The sequence below is a fragment of the Anolis carolinensis genome, chromosome 5 (assembly GCF_035594765.1).
Source record: "Anolis carolinensis isolate JA03-04 chromosome 5, rAnoCar3.1.pri, whole genome shotgun sequence".
Lineage (NCBI taxonomy): Eukaryota > Metazoa > Chordata > Lepidosauria > Squamata > Dactyloidae > Anolis > Anolis carolinensis.
The window spans coordinates 24909219-24920777 of NC_085845.1; the positions used below are offsets into that span (position 1 = coordinate 24909219).

At 39.6% G+C, this 11559-nt stretch overlaps 1 protein-coding gene across 1 annotated transcript; it reads right to left on the minus strand.

The window, feature by feature from the left end:
- Positions 1 to 1444: 1444 nt before the first annotated feature.
- ddit4l (DNA damage inducible transcript 4 like) lies at positions 1445 to 9022 on the minus strand. The gene is made up of 3 exons (XM_008118274.3): positions 8835 to 9022; positions 7008 to 7142; positions 1445 to 4430 (listed from the first exon to the last, which is right to left on the minus strand). Exons 2-3 carry the CDS (start codon positions 7093 to 7095, stop codon positions 3946 to 3948), a joined length of 573 nt encoding a protein of 190 aa, XP_008116481.1. The 5' UTR covers positions 7096 to 7142; positions 8835 to 9022; the 3' UTR covers positions 1445 to 3945.
- Positions 9023 to 11559: the final 2537 nt, after the last annotated feature.

Genomic DNA, 11559 nt, shown 5'->3' on the forward strand with positions numbered 1-11559 from the left:
TGTGTACAAGTCCTCAACTAATCTTTTCCCTCTACTTTCAATTGATCTCAATGCTCTACCTAGATTTACATCTTTGTTGTGAACGATTTGCCATATTGTTGCCAGTTTATTCATATTGTCTGGACTTAATTTCTTCTTTCTTTTTTCTCTACACTTATTGTTCCTTTAAGGGACCATTTAAAGCAGTGTTTCTCAACTGGGGGGTCACGAGGAGTTTCAGAGGGGTTGCCAAAGACCATCAGAAAACACATATTTCTTATGGTCTTAGGAACCCAAATTTTCTGTTGGTCATATGGCTTTTGTGTGGGATGTTTGGCACAATCTATCATTGCTGGGCATTCAAGGGACTCATTGATTGTACGTGAACTATAAATCCCAGCAACTACAACTCCCAAATGTCAAGGTCTATTTTCCCCAAACTCCACCAGTGTTCACATTTGGGCATATTGAGTATTCATGCCAAGTTTGGTCCAGATACATCATTGTTTAAATCCACAGTGCTCTCTGGATGTAGGTGAACTGCAACTCCAAAACTCATGGCCAATGCCAAACTCTTCCAGTATTTTTGGTTGGTCGTGGGAGTTCTGTGTGTCAAGTTTGGTTCAATTCCATCATTGATGGAGCTCAGAATGCTCTTTGATTGCAGGTTAACTATAAATCCCAGCAACCACATTTTCCAAATGACAAAATCACACCTCCCCCAACCCCACCAGTATTCAAATTTGGGCATATTGGGTATTTGTGCCAAATCTGGTCCAGTGAATGAAAATACATCCTGCATATCAGATATTTACATTAAAATTCTTAACAGTAGCAAAATTACAGTTATGAAGTAGCAACAAGAATAATTTTATGGTTGGGGGTCACCACAACATGATAAACTGTATTAAGGGGTCATGGCATTAGGAAGGTTGAGAAGCACTGGTTTAAAGGAACAATTTATTTGGTAAATTGTGACTTCCTCCTTCTCATTCTGGTGTGGGGAATTCAGTTTGCCACATGAATTTTAAGAGCAAGGATTTGAGTGATAAAATGATCTTGAGATCTCTCCTAACTTTGTTCATTATAATAAGAACTGCTGAACAGGGGCCAAAATGGTTTGAGGAAATGAAGGTGTAAAATCTTTCATTAAGGCCAGGACCAACTGTTCTGCATAAATAGCCGTTCAGAATATGTTATGCTTTAATCAAGGAGATCTTCAGCACATTGCAAAAAACATAGTAATCAGAATGTACCTAGTTAACATGTACCTTGCTACATATTTTTCAGCCAACTTTTTAAAAATAAACAGATCCAATGTTGGTCTCCCCACCAAAAAAATAAATAAAAATGACAGGATGTTTAAAGAGGTGAGTTTCTATCTTCCTAATCTTTTCTGTCTCCATGCCGTTTTTCAAAAAGTGGAAGAAGGTAATAGACAAGGTACTTTATAAGAAATCAAGACTTGAGAATTAAAAACAAACTTTTATTTATGAACAGACTTACATTAAAATTCACATTTAAATTCAGTGCTGAGAAAGCAACAAGGCAATGCAAGGAATAACATTTCACCATTTCAGAACAGTAAACAGGTTTGTTTCTGTGCAAATCCGAAAGACACTCTCATGCACTCATGCGAAGGCAACCATTTATCACTCATTGGTTAAAAGCAATTAAGTGCAACACCAGTTTCCAGTGGTCCTGTTTCAGCAAGGCAAAGCTTCAGTTGCTCAGAAAAATCAACAGATCTGGAACATCTGCCACATACACATCAGTTTATCTCATATAAAGACTCCTGAAAGAAGTCAAGAGCAATGCCTTCTAGGACTTCTGTTTTTTTCTTTCTTCTTGCACACAGGACAAATTACAAATTGAGCACATAGGAACAAAACAAAAAAAGCTTGAGACATGACAGTATAGCAGTCTCTTCTCCTTATCAATTTTTCCATTATTATAAATGGTTGAGGACAAAGCTGTGGAAGGTTTGGCACTCCAGGTGTTTTTGACTTCAACTCCATGATTCCTTACCTTTGGACATGCTGTCCTGGCCTTCTGGAAACTGAAGTCACAAACACTTGGTGGTCCACACATTCCCCACTCCTGTTTTAGGATCTGGTCCCTTGCTGGGTACTTTTTTTGCATTTGTTAAAATTGTTCATTTGTACCAACACACAAAGCTTAGATTTTAATGCCGTAAAGTACGGGATCACTGAATAAAGAGGTATTTAAAAGAACGTTCAACATAACACCTAACTTGAATTCTGGATACCAATGCCAACTCAGTGCGGTTTAAAAGTGGCATGCTCACAGAGTGCTTATGAGGTTTCTAAAATGGCAACAGTTGGCAACTAAGTAGGAAGAGAGAAGCCAGCAGAATATTGGAGTGACTAAGCTGTAAGAAAGCTTCCCATTATCACATTTTAAAAGAGAAGTCTTTTAAAGACAAAGACGATTTCTCTAACACTGTTCAATGCCTCCACCTCCAAAAGAAGAGGTAGAATCTGGTACCAAGAACCATACAGAATTTTCTCCTCAGATTATGAAAAATTATCTCAGCCTTACAGGCCTATCTCTATAGTATGAATGGAGTAGAAAAACTAGGAAAGGACTAGATATTCAGCTCATCTCTTTGGCTGTGGATTTTTTAAAAGCTTAGTCATCAAATGCTATGAGTGAACAGAATCATGAGGATTGACTGGGTTCATTTATGGAGTTACCTAACAGTGTTTTCTGCTGTATTTATTGGATTGCATCAACTGGATCTGCAGTTTTCAAACAATGGATAAAGTCCTGGCTAGTCTTGGGAAGTATTACCCCAAACAGCTCCAAGCAATTGCTTCACCAGCCATGTTTTTAGAAAAGATTGAGATATGAATAAAAATCCCAGAAAAGAAATTGTTTGAATTATTTTAACAAATTGAGAGTTAGGATCATAGGAGAACAATGTTCTTATTTTTAGAAGGAGACTTGAGGCAGATCAAACATTACTGTGAACATAACCAATATGGGTTGCTGTGAGTTTTTTGGGCTGTATGGTCATATTCCAGAAGCATCTATGGCAGGCATCTTCAGAGGTTGTGAGGTATGTTTCTGAGGATGCTTGCCATAGATGCAGGTGAAACGTCAAGAAAAAATGCTTCTGGAACGTGGCCATACAGCCCGGAAAACTCACAGCAACCCAGTGATTCCAGCCATGAAAGCCTTCAACAACACATAACCATTATGTGTCCTTCTAAATCAACATATCTGTTGTTCCACATCAGTCAGTCTACAGACTTCACATTTCCAGATATCAGAGAGACTCACACAATTGAAATACAGTTTAGCTGTTTCATAGCACTTCGAGCAAATGGACATGCTTCAAATCTTCCATCTAGAAGACAACCCGATGCGAAACTAAGGCACTCATATGCCACAAAAGGATTGTGCAAACTGTTACTTGGCCAGAAATACCAGCAAAATAGTTAAGTAACTGCTAATCCAAAATCTCAAATAAATTGGCATCATTCCAAGAATAAAATGTATCCATTAGATGCCACCATTGCTGTTTCAACCATCACCTGGAAGCACGATTCCTGTTACTTTAGCATGCATACCCAGATGGGCACCTTGCCAGTTGTTCCCCAGAGGATGTTCTTTAACGACAAAAGAAATCCAACCTTAGAAGAAGGCAGAATAACTTTTAAGGCATCAAATATGCAGAGGTAAAATTTAGTACGACTTCTAGCAGTAAGCAGCAAACAGGCTTGTTAACAGGTTTGCAAAAGGGATGCTCAATGAGGAATGTTTCAAGTATCAGTAGCTGTGCTCTTTCCAATTCCACCTAGTGCCAGCTAGCAGCATTGAGATTTTGCCAGCCTAGGGAGATATAAGTATGTTGTGCAAAAGTCAGCATCATCTTTAAAAAATTAAGTCATGTTTCTAAGGGCAGTAGGCTCAGTTTGTGAAACTCATTTCCTTTTTGTTCTAGCATTCTTCCACAACCGTCCCAATCAAAGAATATAATTTTTTCTTTATTAGCCGAAATCCAGGACTCAGGATTAGGGTACGTTTAGTGCTGGAAGTAAAGCAAGCTCTAGGGAAGAAATCTCTGAAACTAGGCCACGAGCCACTGTCCTGTTTAAACACCAGCGTTAGCTCAAACGTAGGAACAACAGCAGGGTCATACACAATCTTATCCAGCTTTTTACATACATTTCCCGTTTCCAGGTTGACATGAATAATGCAACCCCGTAAACCACAAGGCTCCATTGAAGACAGGCGCAAGACATCCTGGGCTATTCTCCTGGTCAGTTTCTCAGGGACTAGAACCCTTGAGCAATGCAGTCTAGTTTGCTTTGATCTGGATAGGCAGCTCTCCAGCATTCTTACTAGGTTCTGACATGACCGTTCCTCAAACACCGTCTCATTAAAATTGGGTTCAGGCACTACATAATCCCAGTAGTCAAAGTCTGTAAGAGATGAGAGAAGGTGAGAGATTCTCAGTAAGGTGCAAGAAGCCAGTCAGCATCTGTAAAAATAAATTATTACACTTAGCTAAAAGACCCGCTATGTATATATTTTCATTAAATCACTGGCACGTCAGGGATATGTCAAACTGCAGCTAAGTATACCAAATCGGCTGCCAACAAGTACCACTTTGAATTTATTCCTTAATAAATTGCTTTTCCTAAACAGTTACAAGAAAAGTTTAATGAAATGTGTTTTGTTGGAACAGAACCCTTCTGGCCACAAGTGATGTTTATTTATAAAAACAGAAAAAAAGAAAATGTCAGCAGAAACATATATGCACTTGGAAGACGACATAGTAGACCCTTAAGAAGCAGGTGACGCTGTTTTCTCCAAGATTACATTCTGTTAGGCTGTCAAAAAGAGAGCCAAATTGCTTCATATAGCTGCCCAAAGAAAAGAAACGTTGTTGCTTCACAATATCAAGCCCTGGCAATAAGTTTAACTTAGTTATACTGATGGGGGAAATTAATTTTTCACACGTTCCTTTGCATACTAAGGAGAATTACAGCACCATAGTTGTCAAGGTGGCAACTTATAGACTGTTCCTTTACAGTAAACCTTGGGATTTTATAGGATCAGTATATAATCTTTCTCTGACGCTACCAAGTGAGATAAAATGGTTTCCTTATGAAGCACATCTAGCTATAAAGAAATTATCCTGAAACAGCCAAACATTGACTTTTCAATAAGAGTGCACACACAGTAATAAAGAAGTGGGTGGTAAAGGAGGGGGACAGAAAATGCTTTGCCCTAATAGTTATAGTCTAGTAATTCATTTTCTTGTTTGCTAGAAGGCCCACTGAAATAGTTATCACCAGGGGTGGAAATCAATAGGTCTCCCAAATGTTGTGGGATCACTTCTTCCAGAATCTCTCACCATTAACTATACTGGCTAGGGCTGGTGGGAATGAAAGTCGAACAACACCTGGCGGCTGTATTAACCTCTACTCCTGGGATGTCTAGTATTTCCTGTTCAACTCAACGTGTCTAGACTGGGTAGGATTGGAACTGGATATACCTTGACAATAGATTATAGATCTCAGCAACTCAAATGGACAGAAACTATGGCAGTTATTATTTAAGAGTTCTTCTACAAATTGGGTATAGAATGATGAGCTTCTAAGTTGAGAATGATGCAAGTCATCCATCTCCATGTAAGATAAGGTAAAGGTTTCCCCCTGACATTAAGTCCCGTTGTGTCTGACTCTGTGGGTTGGTGCTCATCTCCATTTCTAAGCCAAAGAGCCGGCGTTGTCCAAAGATACCTCCAAGGTCATGTGGCCGGCATGATTGAATGGAGTGCTGTTAACTTCCTGCTGGAGCGATACTTATTGATCTAATCACATTTGCATGTTTTCAAACTGCTAGGTTGGCAGAAGGTGAGGCTAACAGCGGGAGCTCACCAAACTCCCTGGATTTGAACTGCCAACCTTTCGGTCAGAAAGTTCAGCAGCTCAACAGTGTAACCTGCTGCACAATCAGGGGGCCCATCCGTCTCCATGTATCACCTACTAAAATGGAAGACTTGGAAAGGTATAGAACCAGGCCTTCCTTCTGCTGTTCATTATGATAAAACTCTTTGATTTCACCCAAGCTTCTTTAGAACAAATAACTGGTTTGGAAGAGGGATAAAAAAAACCCCAGGTCTATTAATAAATAAGCCTTTCTCAAAAGTCATGCACTGAGGATTTACTAAGCATGGATAACAAATAGCAATCTTTCAGACAGAAAAGTGATAAAGGAATGGAACTTGCTTCCATAGCATGCTAGGTTGTCTCTCCCTAATTTCTCTCCTCCCAACAGCAGACAAAAATCTTCTTTTTATTTAGGCTATCAACTGGTTGCTGTGGAGAAGGATGTAACTACCACACCACGGCAATGTTTCTAAATGAAACAAATGCATTCAGCAAAAAAGTGTTCAACCTGAAAAACATCAGGATTTCTTTTGGGCCGACTCTTTACTCATCAACTTGAAAGTCACAGCAAACAGCAATAAAAATTCTAACTACTGAACACAGTAAGGACATGGAAGGACATGGAAGCCAAGCAAGGCCCATGATCTTTAGTATGCAGATTGGAGACAAACCAGGTGTTGTAGACTACATTTCAAAGAAATAATCTAGCGAAACCACTTCTGAATATTATCTGCTTACGAAGCCCCATATGAAGCTGCTGAACTTGCTGACTGAAAGGGGAGCGGGGGGAGCTCCCTGTTAGCCCCAGCTTCTGCCAACCTAGCAGTTTGAAAACATGCAAATGTGAGTAGATCAATAGGTACCACTCCAGCAGGAAGGTAATGGTGCTCCATGCAGTCATGCCGGCCACAGGACCTTGGAGGACAACACTGGCTCTTCGGCTTAGAAATGGAAATGAGTACCAACCACCAGAATCGGACATGACTAACTTAATGTCAAGGGAAAACCTTTACCTTTACCTATGAGGCCCCATGAAATCTATGGGGTCGCCATCAATCAAGACTAATACACAAATATAAGGAAATAGCAGTAACAACTCACCAGTTATGGCTGCATGCTGGAAGTGTTGCTGTATCAGTTCAGAGATGCATGTGGAGTTTTTGTTGTTTAAACTGCTGGTTGCAACCATTCTGAAGAACAGCTGCTCTCTTCACCTATGTAGGAAGTGTATCTTTCCTGGTTTAATGCGAGAAATGAAATTTGTTTTAATTAAAAGACTGTCAGAAACAGCAGAAACCACAATTCAGCTAAAATACAAAAATAATAAAGGCATCAGGAAAACGCGGCTAGAGCTAGGAGTTTGGGATCAACTTTCTTATGTCTCTTCTCAGAAGTAAATCCCCACTTGTTTTAGTAAAAGTTTATTCCCAGCTAAACAGGTCTCAGATTACAGCATTTAAATTGGGTTGCTGTGAGTTTTCTGGCCTGCATGGCCATGCTCCAGAAGCATTCTCTCCTGATGTTTCACCCACATCCATGGCAGAGGTTGTGAGGTTTGTTGGAAATTAGTCAAGCGGGGTTTATATATCTGTGGAATGTCTAGGGTGGGAGAAAGAACTCTTGTCTGTTTGAGGCAAGTGTGAATGTTGCAAATGATCACCTTGATTAACATTAAATAGCCTGTCATCTTCAAAGCTTGGATGCTTCCTGTCTGGGGGAATCCTTTGTTGAGAGGTTTAACTGGTCCTGATTGTTTCCTGTCTGGAATTTCACTGTTTTCTGAGTGTTGTTCTTTATTTAATGTCCTGATTTTAGAGTTGGTAGCCAGATTTTGTTTCTTTTCGTGGTTTCCTCCTTTCTGTTGAAATTGTCCACACGTATACAGTAGTCTCCTGCTGAGGTGAGAGGATCCCTCTTGTCCTTTGCTGAACGTAGCATTTGTATACTTTCAACATACCTAAATACATTCAATATACCTCATAACCTCTGAGGCTGCCTGCTACAGATGTGGGCGAAATGTCTGGAAATAATGCTTCTGGAACATGGCCATACAGCCCAGAAAACTCACAGCAACCCAGTGATTCCAGCCATGAAAGCCTTCCACAGCCTTTAAATTATTTACAATCTGAGGTGCGAAGAGAGAAACCACTGCAAGTTTTAAAAATCAAACACTTATGAAAGTTAGATTTTAAAATGAGAACAAAACTCCTCCCAAGTTTTTTTTAGATTGAGAAACAATTCAAAAACTCAAACAAGTAAAAACATTGTAACTAGTACTTAATTGTGTATTTATTACAATGCTGAATGTGAAGACAATAAGGGATTTCAACTGCTGAAATCGAAAGTGCCTGCATTTCTCATTAGCTAGGAAAATGAATTACAGTAGAGTCTCACTTATCCAACGTTCTGGATTATCCAATACATTTTTGTAGTCAATGTTTTCAATACATCATGATATTTTGGTGCTAAATTCATAAATACAGTAATTACTACATAGCATTACTGTATACTGAACTACTTTTTCAGGATTACTACATAGCATTACTGCGTATTGAACTACTTTTTCTGTCAAATTTGTTGTATAACATGATGTTTTGGTGCTTAATTTGTAAAATCATAACCTAATTTGATGTTTAATAGGCTTTTCCTTAATCCCTCCTTATTATCCAACATATTCGCTTATCCAACGTTCTGCCGGCCCGTTTATGTTGGATAAGTGAGACTCTACTGTATTTACAATCCAGGCTGCAAGGACAGCAACAACAGGGAGTTATATTAGAAATCAAGCATGTTTACAGTTAAGCTTTAAAAGCATAGCAACAAAAACGCAACTACTTAACTATGGCAATGATGGGTTTACTGATTTGAAGACACTAACTGATCTCACCGGTATGAATTTAAAAATAGATAAGAATAAAAACCACATACTTTTGACAGAGAGGGGGGAGTCTAGACGAAGTTTAATTCAACCGAAGCTTCCACCCGCGTCGATTCCCCCCACGGATTTACTACAAGAGCAATCCATTGAAAGCTATATATATATAGACACACACACATGCATGCAGAGCCGCCTCCAACGCGACACTTGGCAAAGGATGCGCCCTTCCGATTGGCTGCTCCACGCAAAGGGACTTTTAGTCCGGCAAAGTGGGGCAGGCGCGGGTCTGAAAGGGCAGCAAAGAGGGAGGGAAAAGGCAGCTCAAGGGGCCTGATTGGTCCACTTGGAGGTCAGGAAGTCTAGTCGGAGGGGAAGAAGCCGCACTCACTTGCCTCTTGCCCAGGGGTGGGCAAACTTCGGCCTTCCAGGTGTTTTGGACTTCAACTCTCACAATTCCTAACAGCCGGCAGGCCGTTAGGAATTGTGAGAGTTGAAGTCCAAAACACCTGGAAGGCCGAAGTTTGCCCATGCCTGTACTATAGAATGAATTCAATTTGACACCACTTTGACTTCCATGGCTCAATGCTATAAGGCACACGTTGGCAGAGACAGCTAAATACCTTGCAAGACCTTGCAAAACATAATAGGGGTGTTGTCGAAGGCTTTCATGGCCGGAATCACTGGGTTGTTGTGCCTTTTCCAGGCTGTATGGCCATGTTCCAGAAGCATTCTCTCCTGACATTTCACCCACATCTATGGCAGGCATCCTCTGAGGTGTGCTACGATTATTTTATAGCTTTGATGGATTTTAACTGAATTTTAATAATTTTAATAATGTTGTGGTGTTATGTTTAATTCTGCTTTAGGTAAAGGTTAGGGTTAGGGTTATGGCCATGTTCCAGAAGCATTCTCTCCTGACATTTCACCCACATGCATCCTCTGAGGTATGCTATGATTTTTTTTATATAGCTTTGATGGATTTTAACTGAATTTTAATAATGTTATGGTGTTATGTTTAATTCTGCTTTAATGACTTATTTCCAATATTTCTATCCCGCCCTTCTCACCTGAAGGGACTCAGGGCGTATATGCAAATATGATTGCATATTTGTATATTTTAAATTATGTCATCATGCTTTTAATTGTAAGCTGCTTTGAGTATCTTACAGGAGAGATAAAGTGGTGTATAAATAAACAACAGCAATATTTTTTTATCTTGTTAGAAGCAATTTGAGAACATACTGCAAGTCACTTCTAGTGTGAGAGAATTGGCTGTCTACAGAGATGTTGCCCAGGGACGCCCAGATGTGTTACCATCCTGCTGGGAGGCTTCCCTCATGTCCCCACAAGCTAGAGCTGACAGATGGGATCTCACCCGTCTTGTGGGTTTGAACCGGCAACCTTCAGTTCAGTAACCCAACCTTCAGGTCACAGTTAAACCGGCACAAGGGTTTAACCCATTGCACCACCGCATTGCAATGGGTTAAATAATAATCATAATAATTACAACTCCCAGGATTCCATAGCATTGAGCTTTGACACTCAAAGAGCTGTTAAACTGCACTCAACATTCTACGGTGTAGAATTAGTGTAGTCTGACACCACTTTGAGACCTGCTTTCAGACTTTCAAATACTATTGAATTTTAAAAGTTTGATTACAAAGAAAATAAACAGGAAGGAAAGAGAGGAGGAAAGAAATGTAAAAGAGGAGGCATAAGTTGCTATAAACTGAGTGTATTTTGAAAAATACGTTTTCTTGAAGATAATGTCTGCAAAATGCACATTTCTGCTTAGCTAAAGCAGTTAGATCTTCTGACTGTTGAACAAGGGATGATGAATGTTTATCTTTCCAACCTTGGACTGTAAGTTTTTTTGCAACAGTACAAGGATCCAACCTTGGGACCTTAACATCTGTTAGGTTTATCATGAAAATAATCCCTCCCCACAATGTGTGTGTGCAATTTTAATCAAGATTGAACAAGGTATGGCAGTGTTAAATGTCCTTAACCCCACATAGGTGATAATTGTTGTGATTTGTGGCTGTTATTCAACAAGATTGTCCCCCTTTGTGCCTATAATTAAACAATTATTTTTAAGACGGAAATACTACTAGTTCATGTATATCACCTATTGCATAGCCCTTGTTCTTTAGGTGCCACAAGACAGCTGTGTATACCTTTACTATAAGATACTAAATTTTGTTGTTTACATACTAAAGTTATGAGCCTGAATGAAGAAAGCATAAAAATGATAGCCTCTCCATCAACTCCTTTTTGATTTCTGCAACTTTTCCATCCATTTTTTAAAAACATGTGGGGTAGATTGACATTTAACCAATGGAATGGAGATTTAAGAAAAAAACCCTCTTTAATCTCGCTTTTAGAACTGCTGTGATTGTCACTTTATCCGAATGCCATTCCAAACTAGTAACTGTGTTCAATGAACATGCAGATGCCAACTTCTGTCCCTTGTGTGATGTTGTTTGTAAGAACACACTCAATTTGTCCCTTTAAAATAACATAGCCTAATGCCTCAGAGTGATTGTACTAGGGGTCCTATCAGTCTACATTGTTATAGCGCTGTTACTCCAATTTAACTGCTATTGCAACATGTTGTCGAAGGCTTTCATGGCCGGGATCACAGGGTTGCTGTATGTATTCCAGGCTGTTTGGCCATGTTCTAGAAGTATTCTCTCCTGACGTTTCGCCCACATCTATGGCAGGCATCCTCAACATTTTGTGGAAATTCTGACATTGGTAATTTAGTGAGAACCA

Coding starts and splice junctions, on each gene's coding strand:
- ddit4l (XM_008118274.3), bottom strand. CDS start 7,095: ATGGTTGCAACCAGCAGTTTAAACAACAAAAACTCCACATGCATCTCT. Junction 4,431..7,007: donor CCAGCATGCAGCCATAACTG/GTGAGTTGTTAC, acceptor CATCTCTTACAG/ACTTTGACTACTGGGATTAT.